The sequence below is a fragment of the Vipera ursinii genome, assembly GCF_947247035.1.
Source record: "Vipera ursinii genome assembly, chromosome: 13".
NCBI lineage: Eukaryota > Metazoa > Chordata > Lepidosauria > Squamata > Viperidae > Vipera > Vipera ursinii.
The window spans coordinates 9,414,899-9,442,640 of record NC_139526.1 but is presented as its reverse complement, the minus strand read 5'-3'; the positions used below and the strand labels follow the sequence as shown (position 1 = coordinate 9,442,640).

Sequence of the window (27,742 nt, the reverse complement as noted above, 5' to 3'; positions counted from 1 at the left end):
TCTCCATTTGGCCATTTTAAGAAGTGGGAACTTCAACTCCCATAATTCCCCAGCTGGTCCAGTCTGAGATTTGAAGTCCATACGCCTTTAAAGAGTGTCAAGGTTGACGAAGACTCGTTTGTAGAAGCAAAATCACAAAACGGCATCTCACTTTGGCCATGTCGTGTGGGGGGAATTTACTGGAGAAAGTGATTCTGTTTGGAAGAGTCTGCAGTAAAAGGAAACCAGGATGCCAAAGACCACGAAGGCTGGACACCATCAAAGCTGACCCCAGCCAAGCGTAGAACAACTCAAAGAAGTACAGGTGTCCCTTGACTTACAACAGTTCATTCGGTGACCATGCAAAATTACAACGGCACTGGAAAAAGTGAGTTATGACCGTTTTTCACAGCTATGACCTTTGAAGCATCCCCATCATCAAAATTAGGATGCTTGGCAACTGGTTTGTACTTATGACCGTTGCTGTGTCCCGAGGTCATGTGTGATCCCCTTTTGCGACCTTCCGACAAGCAAAGGGAGGACCCAGATTGTTGGGGGCAATAAGCTGACTTTGTAAAAAATGCCGCTGGGGGGGGGGGGGCGAAAGCCCTAATAAGCAGGCATATACATAGAATGAAGGCTATTGCTAAGCACATTGGTTTGTGCTTCTTAGATTGTAAGCCGCCCTGAGTCTTCGGAGAAGGGTGGGATATAAGTGGGATGAAGAAGAAGAAGAAGAAGAAGAAGAAGAAGAAGAAGAAGAAGAAGAAGAAGAAGAAGAAGAAGAAGAAGAAGAAGAAGAACCTTGGTGGAGCAGTGGGCCCTAATAAGCAGGCATATACATAGAATGAAGGCTATTGCTAAGCACATTGATTTGTGCTTCTTAGATTGTAAGCCACCCTGAGTCTTCGGAGAAGGGCGAGATATAAAAAAAAAGTCAACTGGGAGGCCAGATTATTTTAACAATTGTAAGGTCCCAGCCCCTTACTTGAACCTGAGATACCATTCAGGACACTTTCAATGCAAGGTGTTAAAACAGCTGGAACTCTGCATTCACTCCACTTTTCTGCAAAATGAACTCGGTGTAACCCTCAAGTTGTTTAAACAAAGGTCTATGGAGAGGTCTTCGAATGACCGATGATGCCAGGGCCTGGATGGGGGCAGTAAACTATTCCTTTTAGAGCCCTCATTGACGTTTAATACTGTCTACAACCTCTGGAGGCAGGTTGTTCCACTGGTTAATTGCTCTAACTGTCAGGAAGTTTCTCCTTAGTTCTAGATTGCTTCTCTCCTTGATTTGTTTTCATCCATCCGTTGCTTCTTGTCTTGCCCTCCGGTGCTTTGGAGAATAGCTTGATCCCCCTCATTTTTGAGGCAGCCCCTCAAATATTGGAGCACTGCTACCGTGTCGGAAAGTTCTTCTTTTCATTCAACTAGACATACCCAACTCCAGCAACTGTTCTTCACTCTCCATTCCTCAAATCATCTTCGTTGCTCTTCTCTGCACTCTTTCTAGAGTCTGTGGATGTTGGGGCAACTAATTTGTGGTGGTGCTGCAGCTTTGTCTGAGGATGGTTTGGGTCTGTTATGGGGAAGGAGAGTTCTGTCCAGTGGCTGCTTACTTGAGGTACACCAAAATCCTTGCCTCCCAACTTTTGAATATCTACCTGAAATTGCTAGGAAGGCCATCCAATAACTCACGAGTATAGGATCTTCAGACTGCGGCTGATGCCTAGATTTATGTCCCCCAACTCAGGCTGTGGAGGCCCTCCACAAAACCATTCACATCCTAATCGCTTTCTGCAAGGCCCTCCACACTGGGCTGTCTTTGAAGACCATTTGAAAGCTACAACGGGTTCAGAACGCAACTATGTTTTTTGATTAAATAACGTCATCCATCTGTCACAAACTCCTGCGGCATCTGCCCTCTGGAACACCAGCCTCCAGAAAGACACGGGACATCCCAGCTGGTTATAATATGGAAGTCACGGTAATTACGTTGGAGAAGCTACATGGGGTCAGCTACAAAAACACATTTAGTCGAGGTACTGAAAAAAACGTCAAAAAGTATCTTAAACTGACTGTGCTTTAACTCCCAGGAGCATAAGAGGGAGACAGAAAACATTTTCTGGAAGGCAGGAAATAAAATCCACCCATATGCTGAACATCTACTTTATTGACCTCTAGACGATAGTAACAAAATCTAGAAATCTTCTTTTTCCTTTCTTCCTCCTCATTTCCTCCATGTCTAAATTTATCAACAAGTGGATTTGCAGGGATGCGTGTTGGAAGTGGACTTTCGAATTTTTCGTACCTGGGATCCACCTCAAAGTATTGCCAGGAATCATGCATTTTAGAGCCGACGGAAGACTTTTCCACTCTAGCTTTTTAGAGGACGAGAGAGAGAGAGAGAAAGGGGCTAGATTTCAAACCCAGGAGAGCTCAAGATGCTCCAGGACGAGGTGCATGGCTGAATACATCTAGAAGACAAGCAGGTTCGGGGTGGGGGCAAATATTGGTTCCTTTCTTTAAAAAAACAAAAGAAAAACAGAACAAGCTTTTTTTTTCAGATGAAGTCAGAAGTTTCTTTTAGGAAAGTTGCCCAGAGAGACCTGGGTTTAGACTGCAATGAAGAAAGAGGTCCAAAGATGGACCGTCATTAGGAGCTGTGGAAGAGGAAGCTCCCAAGTGCTCCAACAGCCACACCAGTGTTATGGGAAGAGCAGACACCTGCAATGAAAAGAACGCAGAACATAGAATCAGAGAGCTGGAGTATAAATCACCTTAGTAGAGGGCGAAGGACCGTGCTTCAGAGGATGCATAATGTGCATGAAGGAAGGAAATAAAACATGACGCATAATCTTACTAAATATCTTTTAATTACAAAAACTAAATATATATTATAAAGAGAGCTAGCTGACTACATCCTAACATAACAGACAGTAACAGCAAAGTGAAAGACAATAGAATAACTGTGAGAAACTTTTTCTAGACATGCGCACAAAACAGTTTTAAACCATAACATATGGAATTCACTATGGTTACCAGATAAGCTATCACCACAGGTGCAGAGAGCAGGGGAAATGTACAGTTAGAAATGAACTTTTCTGACGAACAAAAAAAAACAATGTGCAGTGACAGGAAAGGACCACAGAGGTCACCCTAGTTCAGCGATCCCCAACCTTTGCAGCTTGAAGTGGGCGGGGGGGGGGGGAGAGAGAGGGGAACTGGGCCATAGAAGCAGCCGGCCAGCATGCACGTGCATGCACAACACAGCTTGACTGCAAGTCGGGCTGTGTGCGCATGTGCGTGCGCGCAGGCCCACCGATCATGCTGCGTGAGTGCATGTGTGCGCCACCCCACGGCTCACTAGACTAGACAAACCCAATTCCTGCGTCCCAGCTACCAAGAGTTTTACCTTCAATTAATTTCTCTGATCTCTTAGTCCTTCTTCTCACTTGGCCCCCAGCATCGGAAGAAGCTAGTAGATTGAGAGAAGAAATGAATAAATTTGCTGGAAAAAGAGACTAGTATTATTTCTTTGGGAATCGAATCCTAAAATTCAGGATGCTGCATCTCTGTTTTTATGCATTATCATTTTCTTGCATTTGCCTGAGTAGTTCAATACTCAAAACACTGGTGTAGGAGATGAGCAGGCTGAATCCGAGGAGGGGTCAAGAAAGTCACCGGCCTTGGGACTTTTCACGCCCACAAGAGATTTAGGTCCAGCCCACCTTGAATTCCATTGGCTCTTATCCATAGCAATAGCATTTAGACTATATTCTATATTGGCCCATAGTGCTTTACAGCCGAGGTCCCCAACCTTTTGGGCAGTAGGGACCGGTTCCGTGGAGAGAGGTTTTTCCGCAGACCGGAAGGTGCGTGGTTTTGTGTGCTGCCTGCATTCTGTGGATGGGGCTTTGCTTGTTTGTGTGGACCGGTTGCTGGCATGCTGCATCCCGGTACTGGTCCATGGACCAGGGGTTGGGGACCCCTGCTTTACAGCGATCTCTGGGTGGTTTACAATGTTGAATTGTTATTTGCATTATACCCTCCAGCAATCTGGGTCCTTATTTTACTGACCTTGGAAGGATGGAAGGCTGAGTCAACCTCGAGTCCCATCAGGAACAAACTCCAGGCTGTGGGCAGAGTTTGCCTGCAACACTGCATTTTGTCCACCAGGGCTGCTAATGAGGTGCAACTCACTTAAGAACTGCCTCATTTAGCAATGGAAATTTTGAGCTCAGTTATGGTCATCAAATCAAGGACTACATATTCCTCATCTGGACATTTTTTGGACAAAACGCAAGTCACTGATGCCCCTGAAATCGTGCAATCTACTTACTGTACATCCAGAAACATCCATTCTCCTGTTTCTGCCAGCTGAGAATGTAATCAAGCCAGGAAGTCTGGAAGAAATCTGAGAATCCAGCTATCCCACAAAACATAACTGTGAGGAAAGAAGATGCAGGTTGATTGGTGATCTGGTTAGCGCAAGTTGAGGATTAAGAGAGAGAGAAAAAGATCTATTCCTTACAAAATTAAGAAAGGACTGGAAATTACCCACTTATTTTGAAGAGATCACTTACTATGCGTATCCTACATGAAGCTAAGTCCAAGCTAAGTCTAAGTTCACCGCCCTGAGTCCTTCGGGAGAAGGGCGGTATACAAATCAAATCAAATCAAATAAATAAAATAAATAAATAAAAAGTGCTAGAGAATTCCTGGAAGCCTGGCACTCAATCCAATCAGCCATCAACAGGCACATAAAGATAAGCAACATTTATACGCCATTTAAAAGAGGAAATTTAAAAAGTTAAGAAGGAAACAAACAGGCCAGAACACATCCTCTCCAGCAGCCAACCACCAGCTAAGCAGGGATTAACCTCAGGATTAATACCAGACCAACAATCAAGCAATAAATAATGTTCCAATCAAGGAACTACCAACTCAGACAAACAATCAAACAGTGAACATTCAACCCATTCAAAGAACTACCAAGAAGAAAACAACACTCCCACCAACACTGACATGGCAAGCCACTTGTACTGTAAATAAATAGAGAGCAAATCCCACTCCTTTCCAGCACTGATGATGTTAGCTAATTGGGTAATGAAATGTCTGCAAGAAAACAACCAAGCTCAGAGAGCACCAAGGACCCCACAGATCACTTACTATTCTCTGTAAAGATGTCTCCAAAATTGTTGATCAGATTGTTCTTTTCGAGATTGCGATTGGTCTGCATCATCAAATCACAGAACATGTTTTCATAATATTGGGTATTTTGGAAGAGAGAATTAGGGCACGATTGCTAGAGAAGGAAAGGTGAGAATATAAAGAAAGGCGGGATAAAATATTTATTGACTGATTGCTTCCTCTTGCTAACCCAAAAGTTCCAGTGATATCACAAAGGAGTTGATAGAAGGAAATTAAGAAAAGATAAAGCTTTTAAAAATACTTTTAAAGCATAAAATATCTGATTCAAAATACAAATCGCAAATAAAATTATTGCAGTAAAAATGAATGCACTTAAAAATTCTGCAGGTGGAGCTTACAAATTTACTCTTTATACCAGGTTTCCCCCCTCCCCCCCAAATTTGTCAACTGTTGGACAAATGTTGGACTTCAGCTCCCAGAATTCCCCAGCCAAGTCCACAACCTCTACACCTCCCCCTCCCCCAACTCTTTGCCCTCCTGTCCTAGATCCTTGCAAATGGATTAAAGATCTCAGAACATTCAAAATTCCTTCCTCTTCATCCTATGATTATCGTTCTAACCACCCTGGCAACATGATCCAGAGTCACCATGTGTAAACTGGGCAGCTACATACGTTGGTTTAATAAACAAACAAGCAAACGTGGGCACTCTCTTACCATCTTGGCAAACAGAAAGTAAAAGAGTTGATGGGACAGCGAATAACCATAGCAGTGACTGTTTATCATGAGACTGGTGCAATTGTTGGGAATCCAGCATACATCCGCATCCTCCCTGTTAAAGGAAGATAAAACTTAGATAAGACTTCCTGCCCATTCTCAAGGATGAAACTTTGGCAGCTACATGCCTCTGCGTTTAGAGTAAGGGGGGGGGGAAGGAATTAGTTTTGAGTGGATTAGATGGAGAAACAAAACTTCTGTGATTCAGCTGAAGACTGTGAGAGCCTGAAACCTTTTCAAGGACACTATACCAGGTGTGGATTTGAAGCAGACGGTTCCCATAACAGAGTGAACTTGTTTATATGGACTACATGAGACGTTGGGGGTTGGGCTGGGAAAATTATTGTTTAAGTCTATGAACTGGGGCTGGAACCTCCGAGTTAGTTTTGCTTCGACATACCAATGCAGTGTATTCAATAAAGAGCAAGATTTTGGAGGCCATCACTGCAATGTCCCAGGGACATGTGATCACCATTTGTGATGTTTCCAGCTGGCTTCTGATAAGCAAAATAAATGGGGGGGGGAGCTGGATTCACTTAACAATTGTGGGATTCACTTATCAGCTCAGTGATTTGCTGAATAGCTGTGGTGTAAAACGTCATAAAATTGGGGGTGAATTATTTAACAACCACCTGCTTAATAACAGAAATTCTGGACTCAGTTGTAGTTGTAAGAGCTGTAGGGATGCAGTGGTTAGAATGCAGTACTGCAGCTTCTGCCCACTGCCAGCAGTTTGATCCTGACCAGCTCAAAGTTGACTGGGCCCTTTGTTCTTCTGAGGTTGGTAAAATGAGGACCCAGATCGTTGGGGAAAATATGCTGACTCTGTAAACTGCTTAAAGAGGGCTGTGAAGCATTGTGAAGCAGTATATAAGTCCAAGTGTTATGTCTATTGTTATTACCCTTCCTTCCTTCCTTCCTTCCTTCCTTCCTTCCTTCCTTCCTTCCTTCCTTCCTTCCTTCCTTCCTTCCTTCCTCCCTCCCTCCTACTCCCTCCCATCCCATCCCATCCCATCCGTTCTCTCTCCTTCCTTCCTTCCTTCCTTCCGATCCTGACTGGCTCAAAGTCGACTTGGCCCTCCATCCTTCCGAGGTCAGTAAAATGACCCAGATTGTTGGGGGCAAATAATGTGGACTCTGTAAACCGCATGGAGAGGGCCGTAAAGCACTGTGAAGTGGTATATAAGTCTAAGGGCTTTTGCTATTGTAAGTCAAGGACTACCTGTATGAGTTTTAAATCAAACAATTTATCGCTTTATTAACTTGCTTTGTATATAATTCAACAGGTGCTCCACAACACAAAGTTTATGAGTGGATCATCCCAGTGGTTACCAAATTGTTTTGGCTAACAGCCCTTCTAAAAATTTTGGGGAAATATCATCGGCATATCCTAAACACTGCTTAGTACTTAGAACAGGCCAGTTCTTATTAGCTGTTGCATCAGAGCAGAGTGTCCTTGATTTGCTCTCCAGAGGGGCCAGGCCCAATTCCAGCCTTGCGGATGATGGGAACTGCTACCTTAATATATTTCGGGAAATCTACAGACAGTCCTTGACCTACAAGCAAAATCCTGACCGGTTCCCATTGATGACCAATGCAGTTCTTGAGGGAGTCACACCTGATTTTATGACCCGTTTGCCAGTTAGTAAACAAACCCCTCCTGTTTTTAAATAAATCAAACACTCATTAAGCAAATCCAGTTTTCCCCCCATTGACTTTGCTTGTCCGAAGCCAGCTAGGGAGGTCACAAATGGGGATCCTGGGAAACCGCAACAGTCAAAAATATAGGCCAGTTGCCCAGAGCCCCAACTTTGATCAAGTGATCGTGGGGATACTGTGATGTTTGCTGGTCCAAGGACTGGCCCTAAGTCAGTGCCGTTGCAACTTCGAACAGTTACGCAAGTGGTTGTAAGTCAAGGGCTAACTGTTTTGGGAGAGAAGGTACCCTAGGCAAGAGGAAAATCGAAGCAAAATACCTACTGTGTTCCTAATACTGCTGAGAGGCAAAAATCACTTTTTTTTTCATCCAGACAGGGGCCGTTTGTTAGGGAATAAGGAATAGACTCATTAATCTTTCTCCATTCCTGAGGGGCCTTCCAAAATCCTGGTTTTAAAATCGGAGCAAAGGCTGAGGGGAAAAAAAAACAAATGGGAAAGACAGAAAGATTGCTTAGGCATGCTTGAGACTTAGAATAATTCAACCCATCTTCTGAGGGTGTTGGACAAACGAATCTCAGAATTTTATGGACGTCATCACTAAAAGAGTCGGAGGACATTTTCGTATGTTGATTTCTGACCTGAATATAAGAGGGAGGTTTTAGCAAGTCTTCCTTCTCCGTTTCATAAAATCACAAGTTAAGCCCAAAGGTGCTTTTTCCAAAAGGCAACTGGACTTTGTTTTTCCTCAAAGGCATTTCGCTTCTCATCCAAGAAGCTTCTTCAGTTCAGAACTCCAGTTCTCCAGAACTGAAGAAGCTTCTTGGATGAGAAGCGAAACCTCTTCAAGGAAAAACAGAGAATGTCCAGTTGCCTTTTGAAAAAACACCTTTGGGACAACCATGATTTGGATGACTGAGTATCTCCATAAGACGCCACAGGTTAATCTTAAGGTTAGACAGGAAAAACAAAAGAACAGAGTTGGAAGGGACCTCGGAGATCTTCCAGTCCAACCCCCTGCTTAAGCAGGAGACCCTATACCATTTCAGACAAATGGCTGTCCAGTCTCTTCTTAAAAGCCTCCAGTGATGGAGACCGCACAATTTCTGGAGGCAAGCCGTTCCTCTGGTTAATTGTTCTCAGATGTCTATGGAGATTCTCAGCCATTCAGGTCATAGTTATCCCAAAGATGCTTTTTCACGAGGCAACTGGATTTTTTTGTTTTTCTTTGAAGAAGCTTCTTCAGCTCTGACTTCCCCACCATCTGCTTCTAGCCCAAAACTTTAACTACTTCACCTCTCTTTTTCCAAGCTGCCATGCTGGTTTTCACAGATCAGGGCCCTGGTTTGCTGGCAGAACAGACATATTTGCATGCAAGAAAGTCCCAGACTTATTTCCCTGGCTTTCAAATTAGATTCCAGAGCTGGGAAGAGCAATTATCTCACTCAGAATAAAATAATCTCCTGCATTCCTTTGGCAGAAGTGGATAATTGTCTTTCCCAGGGTAGATATGCAGTCCCCAAGCTCTCCTTTGTATCTCTCAGAGTCTCTTCTAAGAACAATTGTTGAAAATCATTGCAGGTTTCTGGCTGTTTTGTGCCATATGCTCCCCAAAGGTATAACAGAAGCCATAAAACAAATGCACCAATGCTTAAAATAATGAAGAAATCCGAGGCACAAAGCAAGTCATATGGAAGACGAGCTGGGCAGGGCTATCCTGATTCCATGCTAGGACGTATGCATATATGTATGTACCTAGGCATTTATTTATTTAATCTCCTGCCTTTTATTCTTTTCATAAATAACCCAATGCGGCGAACATGCATAATACTCCTTCTTCCCCCTATTTTCCCCAAAATAACAACTTTATGAGGGGAATTCGGCTGAGTGAGAGGCCCTGGTCCCAGGTCACCCAGCTGGCTTTCATGGCTAAGGAGAAACTAGAACTCACCGTCTCCTGGCAATCAGCCCAAAGTCACCCGGCTGGTTTTCATGGCTTGAGGCAGGACTAGAACTCACCGTCTTCTGATTTCTAGCCTGGTGACTTAACCACTAGACCAAACTGCTTCTCTAGTTTGCATCACTAGCAAACTCCCACAGCTGTTAAATGAACAACTCTTGGCAACCAAAAGTTTTCTTTCCCAGATTTATGAAATGATTCACATCCATCTTCGATGCCTAGGGGGACACCTACTTTTCCCAACAATGATTACCTAATTCTACTGAAAATAACATTTGCTTCTTCTACCTTTGTGGGAAATGGGATCCTGTTTTTCAACATCTTGGGTTGCCTCCTCTATGAAAGTCAACAGCTTCTCCTTCAGAAGCTGGATTCTCTGCCGCTCGAGAGTTAATTCCGGCTGCCGTTGCCATCTCTCCAGGACCATCTTCAAATGTGCTGGAGGTTTGCAGAGGGAGGAAAAAGAGATGGGGTTCACACCGTGTGTCTCTCTCTCGGAAGTAAAAAGAGAGAGGGAAGAAGCCCAGCCGCTGGCATGACACGACTGGGATGTCATGCGTCGCAAAGCTCTTCAATTCAGGTTGGTGCTTTCTGAGGGAGATGGAAACGTATGACATCCTCAAAACACAGGAGTTTCAGCCTGTCCCCCAACCAACCTTCCAACTTTCAATAACCCTCTTCAAAATCAGTAGTTCAAAGGCCTCTGCCTCCTTTCCTTTCCTCTTTCTCATTCTCCAGCTTTCGAACACAAGAACACTATAGTTCTTGTGATTTTTGTTACCATCCAAATGTGTTCATCACTCATGATTTTATCCCACTTGTCACTGTCTTCCTCTTCTCAGTTTATCTCCCCCTCACAATTTCCCACTTCATGTGTCCCTCAGCCAAAGGACACAAAACACCCTGCTTCCTTTAACTGAAGAACAGAGTTGGAAGGGACCTTGGAGGTCTTCTAGTCCAACCCCCTGCTCAGGCAGGAAGCCCTATACAATATCAGACAAATCGTTGTCCAATCTCTTCTTACAAAACCTCCAGCGTTAGAGCACCCATAACCTCTGGGATCAAGTCGTCCCCTTCAACCACAGCAGTGGCTAAAACTGGTACCTTCCAAGACAGAGTATCCCAGCACCGCGTCTATGTTGACTTGGTCGTGTTTTTCGCCCAGGAACGTAACTGCCTTCTCCAAGGCGGAAATGATAGCATTTCTCCTATCTTCCTCACAAGAGGAGCACTGCAGGTTTGCGAGACAGAACAACAGCAAAAATACAAAACTCAGCATTTTTTGCATTGGGGCAGGAGAAAGCTAGAGAGGCTTTTTATAGTTTCTGCGAAAAATCTCCAGACCTCTCTTTATCCTCCTTAAACCTTATATGTAGGATTTGTGTACACAAGCATCCACGTCACAGCCCAAGAAGCTCTGATTGACACCCATGAGTCACCAACTTTCAGCTCTACATTCTTTATAAGAAACCATTAAAGTTCTTCCAGGGGCCAGATGATATTTTGTTGACGGATGCAAGTAGCTCAAAAGTCATTTGGAGTTGAGTCACATGCAAATCCTAGACAAGGAAATAAACTGGTGGGGTTTTTTTTGGGGGGGTGGTGGTATAAAAGTTATTGAACGTCTTAAAAAAGAAGATAAAACACTGAAAAAGCTAATGCAAAGTAAGGAAAGAAAGGAAAAAAAGGAAAAAGGACAAAGAAAAGATAAACAGAAAGGTGTCTCCAATTTCTTTGAGGCAAATACAAACTGGATTACAAAATTATCTGTTTGGAAAAAAAGCTTTATTTCTTTCATTATCTAATATTTTCCAATCACCAGGGCCATAAATCATGTCCATTTTTTCTGCTTCATGCAAAAAATCCCTAAGGATTTCCCAGTCAGCAATAAAGCAAATCACTGCTTTATTATAATGTAGAATTAGAAAAAATGGCAAAAGTTATGGGAGAGAAATTATAAATTGACAATGTCAACTTTGTACAAAGAAAACTTACACAAAATGTTTTATAGATGGCACTTGCCACCAGCAAGATTAGCAAAAATCTTTAAAAATATGTCAGATAAATGTTGGAAGTGTAAACATAATTCGGACACGTATAATCATGTTTGGTGGACATGTCACAAAGCAAAGAACTATTGGGAAAAGATACATACCTGGTTAGAAAAGATATTGGGAGAACATGTAGACTTTAAACCTGATTTTTTCCTACTAGGTATAACTCCAGAAAAAATTAACAAGCCTATATTTGATTTTACACGTCACAACAGCAGCAAGAATAATACTTGCACAATATTGGAAAAATGAAGAAACACCACCAGAGAAATAATTAAATAAATACTGGAATGCACAGAGATGGACAGATTGACTATGAGATTGAAAGAAAAGGAAGAAACAGAATATTACCAAACTTGGGACTTATTCTATCAATGTCTAGAGGAAAGAATGATTAGGAATTAAATATGTATTAGCATTTTCAAACCCAGACAGCACATTGGTTGAAAAATTATATGTATGTAAGAAAAAAATCAATAAAATTATATATATATATATATATATATATATATATATATATATATATATATATATATATATATATATATATAATCTATATGTATATATATATATAGTATGTCAGGACCCACCCCAAACCACGTCTTAGGAAGACAAAAACTCTTGGAGTCAAATCTAGTCCAAAAAGAATCTTTACTATGACATGCTTGGTTGTAGGAATACAAGACAGGACTTAATATTGTCCCACGAACTAAACCCTTATAAAGAGTTCCCGGTTTAATCCCCCTTAACCCCATTTGGTCAGTCCCCCCCATTTACCTCGTATCATCCCTCTCGTGGGAAAAAGGAACTTAGGACCTTTTATGTTTATTGCTCTTTTCCGTGACACAAGCCAGATGCTAGCCCCCCCTTTTGTTTCCCCAGTTCAAAAGGCTTCTCTTTTCCTTTGAAATGCCTAATACCGGTTCAATACACATCCATTCCCTCCTCCTCGGGAGATGGCAGGATCCATGGAATAATGTTTGAAACATACATTTATGAATATGATATAAATGGATTCTGACAGTGTATATAGTGTATATGTATAGTGGGTGTGCATAGTGTATATATATATATATATATATATATATATATATATATATATATATATATATATATATATATAAGCAAATCACTCTTTAAGTTTCATCAACTTCCGCAACCATCCCTCCTTTGTAGACAGTATCGAATCTTTTCACTTTTAAGCAAATAACAATCTTGCATCAGTTGTCAGGTATCTACTGTAAGCAAAGTTCTGTGATTTCTTTTCCAGCTGTTTATTCATCGAACCCAAAAGAAAAATCTCTAGTTTCAATTGTACATTAGTCTTCAAAATCTTCAAAATCTTCTGAAAAAGTGCAAATGTTTGGATCCAAAAACTGCTGGTTTTCTTGCACCTCCATACATCATCATAATATGTTCCTTCATGTTGTTCACATTTCCAGCACAAATTTCTAGTACCTAGTTGAAATAAATTGTTGTGGCATTCACAACAACAAAAAACACACAGCTCTTAACATGACCAAGACTGAGTAACACTGACCTAGTTAGAAGAGAATATATGTAACTCAGGGTTGAACCGTGGGGACTTTGATGCTCTCCCAGCTTGATTGTTTCCGTGTATACATTTCATTACCCAACTGGGTAATATCATCAGTGTCAGAAGGCTGTGGGGGTTTCCCCTCTGTTTATATACAGGTTTAGCCCACTCCCTTCTAACACTGATATTACCTAGTTTGGTACTGAAGCATCTGCAAAAATACTCAAGCTCAGAGAGCACCAAGGACCCCACCAATCTAATTGATGGGAACTCTTAAGCTTCTGCCGCTCCTCACCTGTTGCAGCAACCCCCTGGAAGGAGGGTCTTAGATGGGTTACACCTTGAAGGAGAATATTTGTAGTTCAGGGTTGAAAATGAGGGGTCCTTGGTGCTCTCTGAGCTTGACTGATTTCTTTCAGTGATGGAATTCAGCCGGTTCGCGCCACTTCGGCAGAACCGGTAGCTAATTTTTTGTTGCCCAGGCCCAGAATGGACTTCTGGAAGCAGCATCCACACAGAGAACAGGTTGTTCGCATATTTGAATCCCACCACTGCTTTCTTTCATTAGCCTAACTAGGTAACATCATCAGTGCTAGGATTAGTAGAATAGAATAGAGTAGAATAGAAAATGGAATTAAATGGAATTACGGTAAATGGAATAGAATGGAATAGAATCTCTGAATGGAATGGAATGGAATAGAATCTTTAAATGTAATGGAATGGAATAAGAATAGAGTAGAATAGAATAGAACAGAACAGAACAGAATAAAGATTTGGAAGGGATCTTGCAGGTCATCTAGTCCAACCCCACACCCAAGCAGGAGTCCCTACCATTTCTGACAAATGGCAATCCACTTTCTTCTTGAAAGCCTCCAGTGATGAAGCTCCCACAACATCTGGAGGCAAACTGTTCCATTGGTTGACTGTTCTCACTGTCAGGAAATTTCTCCTTATTTCCAGGTTGAATCTCTCCTTGATCAGTTCCCATCTGTTATTCCTTGTCTGGCCTTCAGGTGCAGTCACACCTGAACGTACACCTTCCTCTTGGATTCCCACTCTCTACGAGAAGGCATATTTGGTTGGAAGTCTTCTCCCCCCGCTTTTGCATTGATAAAAAGGACGAGACACAATCTTCCATTCCAACGCCGCTCTCCCCTTCAACTGTCGTCTGCAGTTCGTCCTCCCGTGCGGCAGGGCGGCGGCGTCCCGACGTGCCTCGCGGCGCGCCCAGGAGCCGCTCTGCGCGGCCTCTCGCCGCCTCTCCTAAGATGGAGGCCGGCGATTGGTTGCTCTTGGGGTCGGCGCTGCTGCTGCTGCTCGTGGCCGGGGGCTGGTGGTCGTTCCGGCCCCCGAAGCGGCCTGCCGAGGTCGCGGGACGCGTGGCCGTGCTGGTGGTGGGCGACCTGGGCCGCAGCCCCCGCATGCAGTACCACGCCTTGTCGCTGGCCCGTCGCGGCCGCCGCGTCGCTTTCATCGGCTACGCGGGTGAATCTTCCTGCCGACCCCGAGAGACGGCTTGCCCAGGCCCGGAAAGCCGCCTTTCTTCCCGCAGGGCCTTCGCCCCGAAGCTGGAGACGGGCTGCCTTGCCCTACTACAGCTCCCAGCAGCCCCGGCCAGGGCGGCCGTGCGCGAGGGATGCTGGGAGTTGTGGTTCCGCAGCCGTGGAAGGGCTCACCTGGGTTCCTCCCCAACCTGGCGCCCTCCAGTAGGGGAGTGGGATCCTGCGAGTCCGTGGCCTTCTGGCATGCTGGGGAGGATGGGGGTTGTAGTGCTCCCCCTGAAGGCTGAGGATGGGATGAGGCTTCTGCCTTCTTGCTGGGGTGGGTGGGTGGGTCATAGGAGGATCCCTTTTGAATATTTGGGGTGCAACTTATGGGTTAGTAGTAGTAGTAGTAGTAGTAGAGTTGGAAGGGACCCTGGAGGTCTTCTAGTCCAACCCCCTGTTCAGGCAGGTAACCCTATACCATTTCAGACAAATGGCTGTCTAGTCTCTTCTTAAAATTTTACTTTAGGCTTTCCATTTTTCAGGGGTTTTGCATACTTTTTATTCAAATTTCCAGCTCTTTCCTTTCTTGCCCGTCACTCGGGTTCGGATCTAATAATAATGATGATGATGATGATGTTGGAAGGGACCTTGGAGGTCATCTAGTCCAACCCCCTGCTCAGGCAGGAAACCCTATACCATTTCAGGCAAATGGCTGTCCAGTCTCTTCTTAAAAACCTCCAGTGTTGGAGCATTCAGCTTCTGGAAGCAGGTTGTTCCACGGGTTAATTGTTCTAACTGTCAGGAAGTTTCTCCTGAGTTCTAGGTTGCATCTCTCCTTGATCAGTTTCCATCCGTTGCTTCTTGTCCTTCCTTCATTGGCTTTGGAGAATAGCTTGACTCCCTCTTCTTTGTGGCAGCCCCTGAGATATTGGAACACTGCTATCATGTCACCCCTCACTCTTCTCTTCGTTAAACTACACATACCCAATTCCAGCAACCGTTCCCTATATGTTTGAGCCTCCAGTCCCCTAATCATCTTTGTTGCTCTTCTCTGTACCCTTTCTAGAGTCTCGACATCTTTTTTATATTGTGGTGACCAAAACTGGATGCAGTATTCCAGGTGTGGCCTTACCAAATCATTGTAAAGTGGTATTAGTACTTCACTTGATCTTGATTCTATCCCTCTGTTAATGCAGCCTAGCACTGTGTTGGCTTTTTTGGCAGCTTTAGCACACTGCTGGCTCATATTCAAGTGATTGTCTACTAGGACTCCGAGATCCCTCTCACTGTTACTACTATTGAGCAAGGTACCACCTATACTATACCTGTGCATTTGATTTTTCCTGCCTAAATGTAGAACCTTACTTTTTTCACCATTGAATTTCATTTTGTTAGATAGCGCCCAGTGTTCAAGTCTGTCCAGATCCTCCTGTATTTTAAGCCTATCTTCTGGAGTATTGGCTATTCCTGCCAGCTTGGTGTCGTCTGTAAATTTGATGAGTTCCCTATCCCCTCATCCAAATCGTTGATGAAGATGTTGAAGAGCACTGGGCCCAGAACAGAGCCCTGAGGCACCCCACTACACACTTCCTTCCATGTAGATGTGGTTCCATTGAGGACCACACGCTGAGTACGGCCTGTCAGCCAGCTACGAATCCATCTGGTGGTGATGCTATCTAACCCACATTTTTCTATCTTATCAAGTAGTAGGTTGTGATCTACTTTATCAAATGCCTTACTGAAGTCCAACTAAATTATATCTACAGCATTCCTCTGGTCCACTAATTTTGTCACTTGGTCAAAGAATGCAATAAGATTTGTCTGGCATGATCTGTTTTTGACAAACCCATGTTGACTTTTAGTGATAACTTTGCATCAAGGTGTTCGCTGATTTGTTGTTTGATTATCTTTTCCAGAATCTTCCTAGGTATTGAGGTCAGGCTGATAGGTCTGTAGTTTCCTGGATCTATTTTTTCCCCTTTTTTGAAGATGGGAACTACATCAGCTCTCTTCCAGTCCTCTGGTAGTTCCCCAGTGCTCCAGGATCTTTGAAAAATATAGTTCAGTGGTTCTGAGATCACGTCTGCCAGTTCTTTGAGAACCTTGGGGTGTAATCCATCTGGTCCTGGTGATTTGAACTCGTCTAGGCTGGACAGGTGTTCACTTACCATTTTTTGCCTATCTTAACTTGCATTTCTATTTGTTTTTTATGGCACTGGTTTTGGTAGGTTGGACTGTTTTTTCCCCTTTGTGTAAAGACAGATGCAAAAAATGAGTTAAATAGTTCTGCTTTCTCCCTATTGCTTGTCACCTTCTTGCCACTTTCTCCCACTAATGGACCAATCATTTCCTTAACTTTTTTCTTGTTTTTTATATGTTGAAAGAAGCATTTTTTGTTATTTTTGACTTTGGTCGCAAGCTTTAGTTCATTTTGAGCCTTAGCTTTCCTCACTTCATCTTTGCAAGCACAGGCTGTTTGCTGATATTCTGACTTAATTATGTGCCCCTCTTTCCAATTCTTACACTTGTCCTTTTTATCTTTCAATTTATCAGAGAGTTGTTTTTTTCTAATCCCATTTATATCCCGCCCTTCTCCGAAGACTCAGGGCGGCTTACAATCTAAAGCACAAATCAATGTGCTTAGCAATAGTCTTCATTCTATGTGTATGCCTGCTTATTAGGGCTTTCGCCCCCCCCCCCAGCGGCATTATTACAAAATCAGCTTACCGGTAATTGCCCCCAACAATCTGCGTCCTCAATTTACCTACCTGGGAAGGATGGAAGGCTGAGTCAACCTTGAGCCTGGTGGGACTCGAACCTGCACTAATTGCAGGCAGCTGGTGTTACTTATGGAGGCATTAGCCCACTGCTCCACCAAATTTGTATTTGATATTGATTTTTATTTGTTTTATTTATTTGAAAAAAATATTTTGCTGAGATATACTCAGATTTTAAATATTACTTAGAAATATGGTGCATTCAAGAAAGTATTCCCCTACACTTTTGTCAATTTGTTATGATGTAGCCTGATGCAGTTGTTGAAATTCATTTTTTTCTCAGGGTTCCACAAGTAGCTACTATTGCAGGGATCTAAGAAAAGTCAAAGACCGACAATCCTAATAATAAATTAAATTAGTATTGATGCATATGAGAGCCTGTTTGGTGTAGTTCTTTATGCAGCCATGCTGGTTTCTTTTGAGAGCTGTTATTTTTCTTCTTTGTTGGTATTATACTAGACTGGGCCTTTGTTATCTCACTTTTCAAAGTTTCCCAAGCTTCTTGAGTTGTTTTCCCCTTTAGGATTCTCCATGGAATTCATGGATCTAATCTCTGAAAGGTTTTTTGCCCATCGCCAACAAAATTGATGGATGCAATTAATTTGCACTTATGGGTATTTAAAATTGCAGAAGCAACAACTGCCAACCCTCGATTGAGAAAAACAAGGCCCTTTTTGTGGGTGGAGGGGGAGTATGAGACAGCCAAAATAAGCAGAATTAATCAGGTGTGCAGACTTACTGACGGCAAAAAAAATGTAGGCAACAAAGGAACAAAGAGCCAGTTTTCTTAAGATTATTCCAGATATAACTTATTACAGTGATGTCCTCCCACAATGTTCTTTGGGTCCCCCTGCTTCCTTTTATGGTATGTTTTCTTTTGAACCTGACCTACGGCTGCCATTATCTCAAAACCAGGCCAAAGGGATGGGGCAGCCAAGCTATTTCTGAAAAGCTTGTGTGTAAACTCTAGCCCTGCTTAATCAGAATGCAATTAGTCACGGAAGTAATTTGAGGTTTGTTTGTTTTTTAAACAACCTGCCCTGTTTAGGAAGAGAAGCATAATTGTTCCTGTCTTTCATCTGGCTGATGTTTTCACAATAATAAGTAACAGCAGAAGTCTTCAGCACTCATTTCTTTCTTTGAAGTGGGTCAGATACCTGCCACAAGGCAGATCACATTGAGAAGATCATTTAGGGCAGAGATCTCTATTCATTATTTCAAAAAGCTTTCTTAACCTTCTATAAAACATAGGAGTGGAAGGGACCACAGAGGTCTTATAGTCCAACCCCCTTGCTCAAGACAGGAGAACTTATAACATCCCAGTCAAATAATTGTCTGGTCTAGTTTTGAAAGCCTACAGTGAAATCCAGTGAATGTATGGAAACTTTAATTTGGATTCCTGATCTGAGAAATTTAGATTCAATATCTAGATCACATGGCCTGGACAGCTATTAGTTCAGTCCCGCAAAATTGTAAACTTTTAATATTATTATGTGGTTTATTTACATTAGCAACCTAGAACTAAGGAGAAACTTCCTGACAGTTAGAACAATTAACCAGTGGAACAACCTGCCTCCAGAAGTGGTGAATGCTCCAACACTGGAAGTTTTTAAGAAGAGACTGGCCAGCCATTTGTCTGAAATGGTATAGGGTTTCCTGCCTGAACAGGGAGTTGGACTAGATGACCTCCAAGGTCCCTTCCAACTTATTATTATATAATATGTGGCCCAAGGTGATTCCTCTTCACTCAGTATTGACTCAGGGAAGTCAAAAGATTGGACAACCATCGTCTAGAGCAGGGGTCTTCATACTTGGCAATTTTAAGACTTGTGGACTTCAACTCCTGGAATTCCGGCTGGATTGATGACAAATTCTAGGAGTTGAAATCCTCAAGTCTTAAAAGTTGCCAAGTTCAGAGACCCCTGGTCTAGAGACTCAATAAATTGTCCCATTCCAGCTCTTAAGTATTACACTTATTTGTTACTAATGGAGGCCGGAGAAGTTTTTATACAAGTTTTTTCTGTAATTGACCAGTGAGGAATTGACTTCAGAGCTTCTGTATGTTCTTCTTGGAGATTCTGGACAAAATCTCCTAACCACTATTTGCTTTTCTTTCAGGCACAAAACCACACAATGAGATCATCAGCAATGAAAACATTGAGATTGTTCCCCTTACTGAGCTCAAAATCTGGCAAGGTAGGATGCATGTTGCATTGTTTCATTTATGTACTTACCCATGCAAAAACTGATGTCGAGTCAGGCCAAGTTTATTTGTACAGAAATGTTGCGGGAGATCTGAATAATCCTTTCATTCACCAGTCTTTTATCTCCCTCCTCTGACTCTTTCTTTGCTATTTTTGGCAAGACCAGCAAGGAAGAAATGGCATAAAAACAGTGAAGTGTTGGTCAAAGCGTATTAGCACTAGTCATCAACAAGTACAGTCGGTGCCACCTCTGGCCTGTAACCTGGATGAAATAAGTCCAACCAATCTGCCATCTTCCGGATCTTCTGCAGGTGAAGCTCGTCCACCTTCTCCACAACCTCCTTCGCTTTCAAGGGGAGGTTGGAGGCTGGATGCATGTTGTCAAGGAAGTATCCAAAGACTTGGGCTGGCTTGTGGTGCATTCTGGTCAATTCCACCAGGTACAGCCCTTTTCAGTCTGAGGACATTCGGTGTGACAGAATGTTTTGTAGTGTTCAATTTGAAGTAGAACATTGAAGGTTGAGGGCATCCTTGCATTTGAACACCTCGTAAGGCTTTTCAGCTACACGTGGTCCTTGACTTACGACCACAGTTGAACCCAACATTTTTGTTGCTAAGCAAGACATGAATTTTGCCCCATTTTACCATCTGGCCACACTTGTTAAGCGGTTAAATGTCTATGGAGATTCTCAGTCACCCAGGTCGGGGTTGTCCCAAAGGTGCTTTTTTCAAGAGGGAACTGGACTTCCTTGTTTCCCTTCTCATCCAAGAAGCTTCTTCAGCTTTGGCTCTTCAAAGAAAAACAAGAGCGTCCAATTGCCTCTTGGAAAAAGCAACCTTGGGAATGCAGTTGTTAAGTGAATCTGGCTTCCTGCACTGACTTTGCGTGTCAGAAGGTCGCAAAAGGGGATTGCGTGGCCCCAGGACACCGCAACCGTCATAAATACATGCCAGTTGCCAAGCGTTCGAATTTTGATCACGTGACCGTGGGATGCTGCAACAGTTGTCTGAAAACAGGTCATAAGTGTTTTTTTCCAGTGCTGTTATAACTTTGAACAGCAAACTAAAGGAATGGTTCTAAGTGAGGATTATCTGCATCCAAACGTTACTTAGCATCAAGCCTTGACCAGAGTTTCTTTTCCTTTGCAGTTGGGCCCAGGTTTTTCCAGTATATCATAAAAGTGATTGTGCAGAGTTTCCAACTCTTGTACACACTGCTAAGGATTGATCCACCAGGCTATGTGCTTCTCCAGGTATGCACACTTCCAGGTTTTAATACCATCTCGCCTCCTGCCTCTTATTTAAACCACAGCATCAGTCCAGCTTTTTAAAAAGAGCCATAAAGGTTGCTGAAGAGTGCTTGCTTATTAGTTTTTATTTGGCTACCATCCTGTAAGGACCTGCCCCAATTGATCCCATTAAGGTTAATCAAAAAGAACTTTTACTGAGAGATAGTGGATGCAGAGAAGTCAGGCGGAATCTGAAGGTCCTGCTTCCCCCAAACCCAACCCTCCCAACCTCCCCCCCCCCAGCAGCCAAAACGATGCCGCAAGTTTGTTTTGAGAAGGTTGAGGTGCTAGGTAGATAACAGGTCATTCTCAGGGCACAAGGACCTGGGAACCAGCCTGGACTCGGTTGGGAAGGAGCCTGTTTCTTCTCCAAAGACAATCCATCTCCCTAATTCCCAAGGGGTTACAGCAGAAGTGAAAGGATGCAAAGAATGGCAGAAACCTCCCCCCCCCCCCCCAGAATGGCAGGACAACAGCATGGTAGACCTGACACATCCTGTGAATAGTGTATCAGATGTAGGTGTTATGTTATAAAGAATATAAAGTAAGTACACGTCCTACATGGGCTAACAGAACACGCTATGATTACAGCACTGTAGCAGAGAGAGAGTTGGATATCTCAAGAATAATTCACACAATCTATGGGTGCAATTTTTAAATATTGTTCTCCTTGCCGCCTTAGAAGTTTATAATGTAAAGTTTGCAAGAAGAAAGAGAAAGAGCCCAGAGATCTCACGTAGAAGGATTGAGGGATGGGGAATTTTTGGGTTTCCAAGTTAAAATGAGCTATACTGCAGCTTTAGCCATGGGTCTTAGGAGTGCTGGGAATTAGGGTTCAGGAATATTAGACTGGTTGTAGGTGACTCACCTGGGTTAAGTGGGGAAAAAAGGGTCCCTTCGCTGACATTGAGTTGTTATTCTGGAAAGAAATGCCTATCATAAGCCGGTTTGGTCTGGTGGTTAAGGTGTCAAGCTAGAAACCAGGAGACGGTGAGTTCTAGTCCTGCCTAAGGTGTGAGAATCAGCTGGGTGACTTTGAACCAGTCTCACAGAGTTGTTGCTGGGGGGGGTGGAATAGGAGGAGGAAGGAATATTAGATATGTTCGCTGCCTTGAGTTGTTTATAAAAAATAATAAAGGCGGGATATAAATAAAATAAGGAGAGGGTGTGTGGGTTAGAAAGGAACCGATCTTATTTACTGGGATTGTTCTGAAATATTTTCTCTTCTCCCCATAACCAGAATCCGCCCGGTTTGCCCAGCATTGCGGTCAGCTGGATATTTTGCCTACTGCGAAACAGCAAGCTAACAATTGATTGGCACAATTATGGGTATACTCTAATGGGACTGACTCACGGGAAAAGGCACCTGATCGTCCGGATCGCTAAATGGTGCGTTCAAGACTTTTGATATTTATGGGGGACGGTTGGCCACTGCAAAGTTGTCCAGCGAAATCTGATTTCTTTTTGCACAGTAATCAGGCATGTCTCTTACCTGTTCCTGCCAGGTCCCACTGGGTGTTTAAACGCTCCTTAAGGAGGTGATGATGGACTCTTCCTTTTTTTACCAGAAGGTGTAGAAGCCACATTTTTATGGCTTGTTTCTCTCTCGATCTTCCTAAGAGAACAAAACATTACTGAAAACATTTCGCTTTCCAGAGAGAGAGAGAGAGAGAGAGAGAGAGAGAGAGAGAGAGAGAGAGAGAGAGAGAGAGAGAGAGGTAGTCCTCAACGTTTGACCATAACAGCCCAAAATTTCTGTTGCTAAGTGAGACAGTTGTTAAGTGAATTTCGCCCCCATTTTACGATCTTTCTCGCCAGAGTTGCTAAGCGAATCACTGTAATTGTTAGGGCCGCAGTAGTTAAGAGAATCTGGTTTCCCCATCGACTTTGCTGGTCAGGAGATCACAAAAAAGGGGGGAATCACATGACCCTGGGACACTACGACCGTCATAAATAGGAGTCAGTTGCTGAGCAGATGGATTTGATCACGTGAACATATGGGGATGCCTGCATCGGTTGTAAGTGTGAAAAACGGTCATAGGTGCTGCTGTAACTTCATAGGGTCATTAAACAAACTGCTGTAAGTGGAGGACTATCTGTATTTGTATTTCCAGGTTGAAGGAATTTCGGAAACTGTCTTGCTGCGTGCTTAGCACCTAAGTACACTTCCGAAAGTTGCTCCCACGTTCACAACTGTATTTTGGTATTCGAAAAGCAGCGATGCGCGTGCTTTGAGAATAATTTACTGAATTAAGGTTTTCAAATATTTTTAAATTTTTAAAATTTGTATGCCGCCCACCTTGTAGTTCGAAGCGACTGAGCAACGTATAAGAAATAGATTGCATGGGCGTTGCCTTGCTTTGGTATTGATTAAAGCTGCCCTCTTTTTTCCCCCCTCCAGGTTTCTTCAGGAGCCTGAAAAAAAACATACTGTGGCATCAAGAAGTCAACTCAATTAAAGTTAGTAGAATTCTTAATGCAGCACAACATTCCCCGCCCCCTCCCCCATTTTTCAGGGAAGCCTGACTGTTTATATACATATAAGATTTCTCTGTCTTTATTTTTACAAGAGAGAAAAAGGACAGAGAAAGAAAGAAAAATTGAAACAATAGAAAAAAAGATAAAAGGAAGGAAAATGGCGGCAACCAAATTAGATCTAGAGATCATTAGGTATTGTAGATTAGAAATTAGATATTTTCAAGAAAAGATTACTGCATTTCGTTATCCATATAGGTAGCCTCTTATGACCATTCAGTTAGTGAATATTTGAAGTTCCAGTGGCACTGAAAAAAGTGATTTATGACTCGTCCTCATACTTATGGCCCTGGCAGCATCTTCGTGGTCGCATGATCAATATTCTGGTGCTTGGCAACTGGCTTGTATTTTACAATGGGCACAGCATCCCAGAGTCATGTGATCGCCATCTGTAACCTTTCCGGTCAGTTTCCAGCAAGCGAAGCCAACTGGGCAAGCCAGATTTGCTTAATGGCTGTGTGATTCATTTAGCTGCAGTGATTTGCTTAACAACTGTGGCAACAATGTTGTAAAATTGAGCACGACTCATTTAATGACTGCCTTGCTTAGCAAAAGAAATTCTGGTCCCAACAGTTGTCGTAAGTCAAGGACTACATAATTTTCATCTATGAACAGTAAAAGCAGTAAGTTCATAACCTAAAAAGAGCCAAAAAAAAGAACAATTAGGGTAGTGTCTGCTTGAGCCATGTCCCAATGTTATCTCATTTCTGGAGACTTAAAAAAAACATTTCAGCCCCTTTTGTATATAGACAATTTTTCCTGCCCATCACCTCTGGCATTTTGGTCAAGCCGTTTGTCATCATGCAGGATGCTCTGTTCTTCAAAGAAGGTGGAACTTCTCACTGTGTTATTAAAATGAAATGTCACGAAATGTCAAATTCTGTGTCAAAAAAAAATCCAGCTGCTTTATTGTGGTTCAGTCCAGCCTTCCTCAACTTGAAGCCCACTGCAAGCGCTGGAACGATAATTCCTTCAGTGCCATCATGAGCCTTGATGGCACCGTGGTTAGAATGCAGTATTTCAGGCAAGGCCTTCCTTCCTTCCTTCCTTCCTTCCTTCCTTCCTTCCTTCCTTCCTTCCTTCCTTCCTTCCTTCCTTCCTTCCTTCCTTCCTTCCTTCCTTCCTTCCTTCCTTGTAGGTAGAATGCAGGATTGCAGGCTGAATCTGCCCACTGCCAGCAGTTTGATCCTGACCTCAAGGTGGACTCAGCCTTCCATCCTTCCGAGGTCGGTAAAATGAAGACGCAGACTGTTGGGGGAGGGGAATAATATGCTGACTCTGCAAACCTCTTAGAGAGGGCTGCAAAGCACTGTGAAGCGGCATATAAGTCTTAAATGCTATTGCGATTGCTACACATAACATCAGTTCTTCAGTTTGCTGATTATCTGGGGATATGTGTTGAACTTTCCAATCGTTGGAAGGACAAATCTCTTTTTATATATGTCCAGGTGCCAGTTTTCTTGTAATACGTGTGTAATTCAAAAGAATAAGAATAAACTTTGTCTCAGAGTCAGAATATTTTTGTATGTACAATGAGGAAGCTGTTTTAATCAGTGGCTGAGAAGCATTTGGCTTGTGGGAGGCCCAATGCGCTTTTTCCAAATTATTTTTGAAGTGGGCACAGCTCCAAAGCCAGATAAGATGAACTCCATCGAGGTGGTCCTTCACCTCCTATGCTCCACCTACATACACAATCATGCAAATGCTCGCAACATTGGAAGTTTTTGAGAAGAGATTGGACAGCCATTTGTCTGAAATGCTATAGGGTTTCCTGCCTGAGCAGGGGGTTGGACTAGAAGACCTCCAAGGTCCCTTCCAGCTCTGTTATTTTATATTTCTATATTATTGGTGGATGGCAATTTTTCATTGTGCCTTCTTCTCTCTAAGAAATGTGCATTTCTGCCTTATAAGAAATTATATATTATTATTTTAATGATAATGCTCAGTGATACAGGATACACGGTGATTATAGATATAAATGGCATTTCTGTGTTTTAAAAGTATTGAGAAAGGAAATCAAAGATAGATATTAATATTTGGAGTCCTGTAGCATTTGTTCTCATTGCCATTTCATTTTTTTGTAAAGAAACTGGGGGAAACCTATATTTCTATACAAACATCTAAAGAAATTATTAGTTTCAGTAGCAAGTTACATTTTCATTTCTTTTAGGTATGAAGAATTATTTGGTTCCTTGTCCAACTATAACATTTGTGTGACCAACGCAATGAAAGAGGATCTTCAAATGAACTGCAATATCAGGTGCTTCAGGAGTTTAAAATTACTTGGAATTCATTTCTGTTTTTCTTTAGTTATGACACTGCTGCCAACCTATCTGATCCTTTTTATTTTAAAAATGCTGCTTAACATCTAAACTATTTTCACCACTGTCTTCTTGTAATAAATGGCTGGATCTATAAACATTTAAACAGACACATCAACTCCAAAGAAGATTCCCTATTTTTTAAGCTTAAGCTTTTCCCATTAAACCTCAAAGGAGTGATTCCTGCTCTAGAATTATTAGTATTTTGTTCACCAGGGTAAACAGATGCAAATTAATGACATATGAATTCTTTCAAGTAGATCAGATATATTTCTGAATGTATATCTTTATGACCTTGTATTTCTTTGTTCTTAGTACCTCAGTCAAATATTCTGAGCATTATTTTTATTTTTTAAAAATGGGTAGATCAGTGTAAGTGGCCATTGAGAACAGTACCATGCAATGCACAAATATTTCATTCTGGATTTTCGTGAAGGGCCTGCATCTCTCCAGCCTCTGTGATCCCAGAATTGACGTTTATGGCTGGTCCTCTACAAACTGCATAAAGTCACTTTTATGCAGTCTACAACTTTAATAAACAAATAAAATAAAACATTCAAATACGTCAAGTTGCAAATATGATGACTGGGCATTATTTAGCTGTTTGACAATATATATCTTCTTTCACAGGAAATCTCCTAGCTAACTTTTACATACGTCTTTTACATACTTTTAACTTTTACATACGCGGTGGCTCAGTGGGTTAGGACACAGCTTGTCGATCAGATGGTCGGCAATTTGTCGGGTCAAATCTCGAGTGCCGTGTAACAGAGTGAGCGCCTGTTACTCGTCCCAGTTTCTGCCAACCTAGCAGTTCGATAGAACGTAAAAATGCAAGTAGAAAAATAGTGACCACTACGGTGGGAAGGTAACAGCGTTCTGTGCGCCTTTGGCGTGTAGTCATGCCGGCCACATAACCACAGAGACGTCCTCGGACAAGCGCTGGCTCTTTGGCTTTGAAACGGAGATGAGCACCGGCCCCTAGAGTCGGAAATGACTAGCACGCATGTGCTGGGGAACCTTTACCTTTTTACCTTTACATTTTCGATGAGTTGAAATTATTCTTTTTGTCCCCTTAAAACTCTTTTGAGTTTTATTGATATTGACCATTAAAACCTGTTGCGTTCCAGAGCAATAACCCTCTACGACAAGCCAGCATCTTTCTTTAAGGAAACACCCCTGAGCGAACAGCATGAATTGTTCATCAGGCTCTCCGAAGACTATGCTCCTTTTAAAGCGTGAGTTAAAATCTGTTCCATTTGTACTCTCTTAAATGAAAGAACAGGCCTAATCTGAACCGTGTCTCTGCTTCTAAGTATTGTGCCTTTTTAAATATTGTGGCATGTTTACAGGTAGTCTTCCACTTACGACCACAGTTGAGACTGGAACTTTCATTGCTAAGCGGTCCTTAAATAAATGATAATGTGACTGTATCCATTTTTTAATTTTTTTTTGCTGTTAAGCAAAATTCCGTGGTTATTAAGTGAATTTGACTTTCCCCAGTCACTGTGCTTGTTGGAAGTCAGCTGGGAAGATCACGTGCGAACACCAGAACACTGCTACCATTGTAAATGCATGCTGGTTGCCAAGCGCCCAAATCATGATAATTTGATAGTGGGGATGCTGCAACGGTTGTAAGTGCAAGGACCGGTTGGCAGTGAGTCACTTTTTTTCAACTCCATCATAACTTTGAATGGTTTCCAAGGGAATGATCATAAGCTGAGGACTCTCTGTATCTGCAGTGCCTCATTTAAAGTTATTGGATCTTGGATATTAGAGCCCTGGTGGTGCAGTGGTTAGAATGCAGGCTTGCAGGCAAACTCTGCCCACTGCCAGGATTTTGATCCTGGTTGGCCCAAGATTGACTGAGCCTTCCATCCTAAGGTTGGTAAAACGAGGACCCAGATTGTTGTGGGCCATATGCTGACTTTGTAAACTGCTCAGAGAGGGCTATAAAAGCACGGTGGACCGGTATATTAGTCTAAGTGCTATTGCCCTTCCTTCCTTCCT

The 27,742-nt window shown here is 42.6% G+C and overlaps 2 protein-coding genes across 4 annotated transcripts in view; one reads left to right on the top strand and one right to left on the bottom strand.

Moving 5' to 3' along the window:
* Window positions 1-2,168: 2,168 nt before the first annotated feature.
* On the bottom strand, window positions 2,169-14,276 carry LOC310646509 (UPF0764 protein C16orf89 homolog). The gene is made up of 8 exons (XM_083373029.1): window positions 13,951-14,276; window positions 9,817-9,966; window positions 7,893-8,040; window positions 5,853-5,967; window positions 5,155-5,290; window positions 4,325-4,429; window positions 3,398-3,460; window positions 2,169-2,709 (listed from the first exon to the last, which is right to left on the bottom strand). Exons 1-8 carry the CDS (start codon window positions 14,105-14,107, stop codon window positions 2,639-2,641), a joined length of 945 nt encoding a protein of 314 aa, XP_083229155.1. The 5' UTR covers window positions 14,108-14,276; the 3' UTR covers window positions 2,169-2,638.
* ALG1 (ALG1 chitobiosyldiphosphodolichol beta-mannosyltransferase) overlaps window positions 14,273-27,742 on the top strand; it is a 25,595-nt gene continuing 12,125 nt past the window's right edge. Inside the window, exons 1-6 of one of the 3 annotated variants that reach the window (XM_083373006.1) lie at window positions 14,273-14,604; window positions 19,502-19,579; window positions 20,737-20,840; window positions 22,117-22,265; window positions 25,582-25,671; window positions 26,863-26,970. In XM_083373006.1, coding sequence (XP_083229132.1) covers window positions 14,388-14,604; window positions 19,502-19,579; window positions 20,737-20,840; window positions 22,117-22,265; window positions 25,582-25,671; window positions 26,863-26,970 — 746 coding nt within the window. In that variant the 5' untranslated portion in view covers window positions 14,273-14,387. The remainder of the gene's footprint in view (window positions 14,605-19,501; window positions 19,580-20,736; window positions 20,841-22,116; window positions 22,266-25,581; window positions 25,672-26,862; window positions 26,971-27,742) is intronic. The other 2 variants (XM_083373005.1, XM_083373004.1) reach the window with 2 other exon arrangements.

Excerpts from the sequence above, each read along its gene's own strand:
- LOC310646509 (XM_083373029.1), bottom strand. The coding sequence starts at position 14,107 with ATGGGAACTGATCAAGGAGAGATTCAACCTGGAAATAAGGAGAAATTT. Across the intron at positions 5,291-5,852 it reads ACTTTCTGTTTGCCAAGATG|CAATCGTGCCCTAATTCTCT; the intron begins GTAAGAGAGTGC and ends TTCCTTCTCTAG. Across the intron at positions 3,461-4,324 it reads TGGATGTTTCTGGATGTACA|CTTCTTCCGATGCTGGGGGC; the intron begins GTAAGTAGATTG and ends TCAATCTACTAG.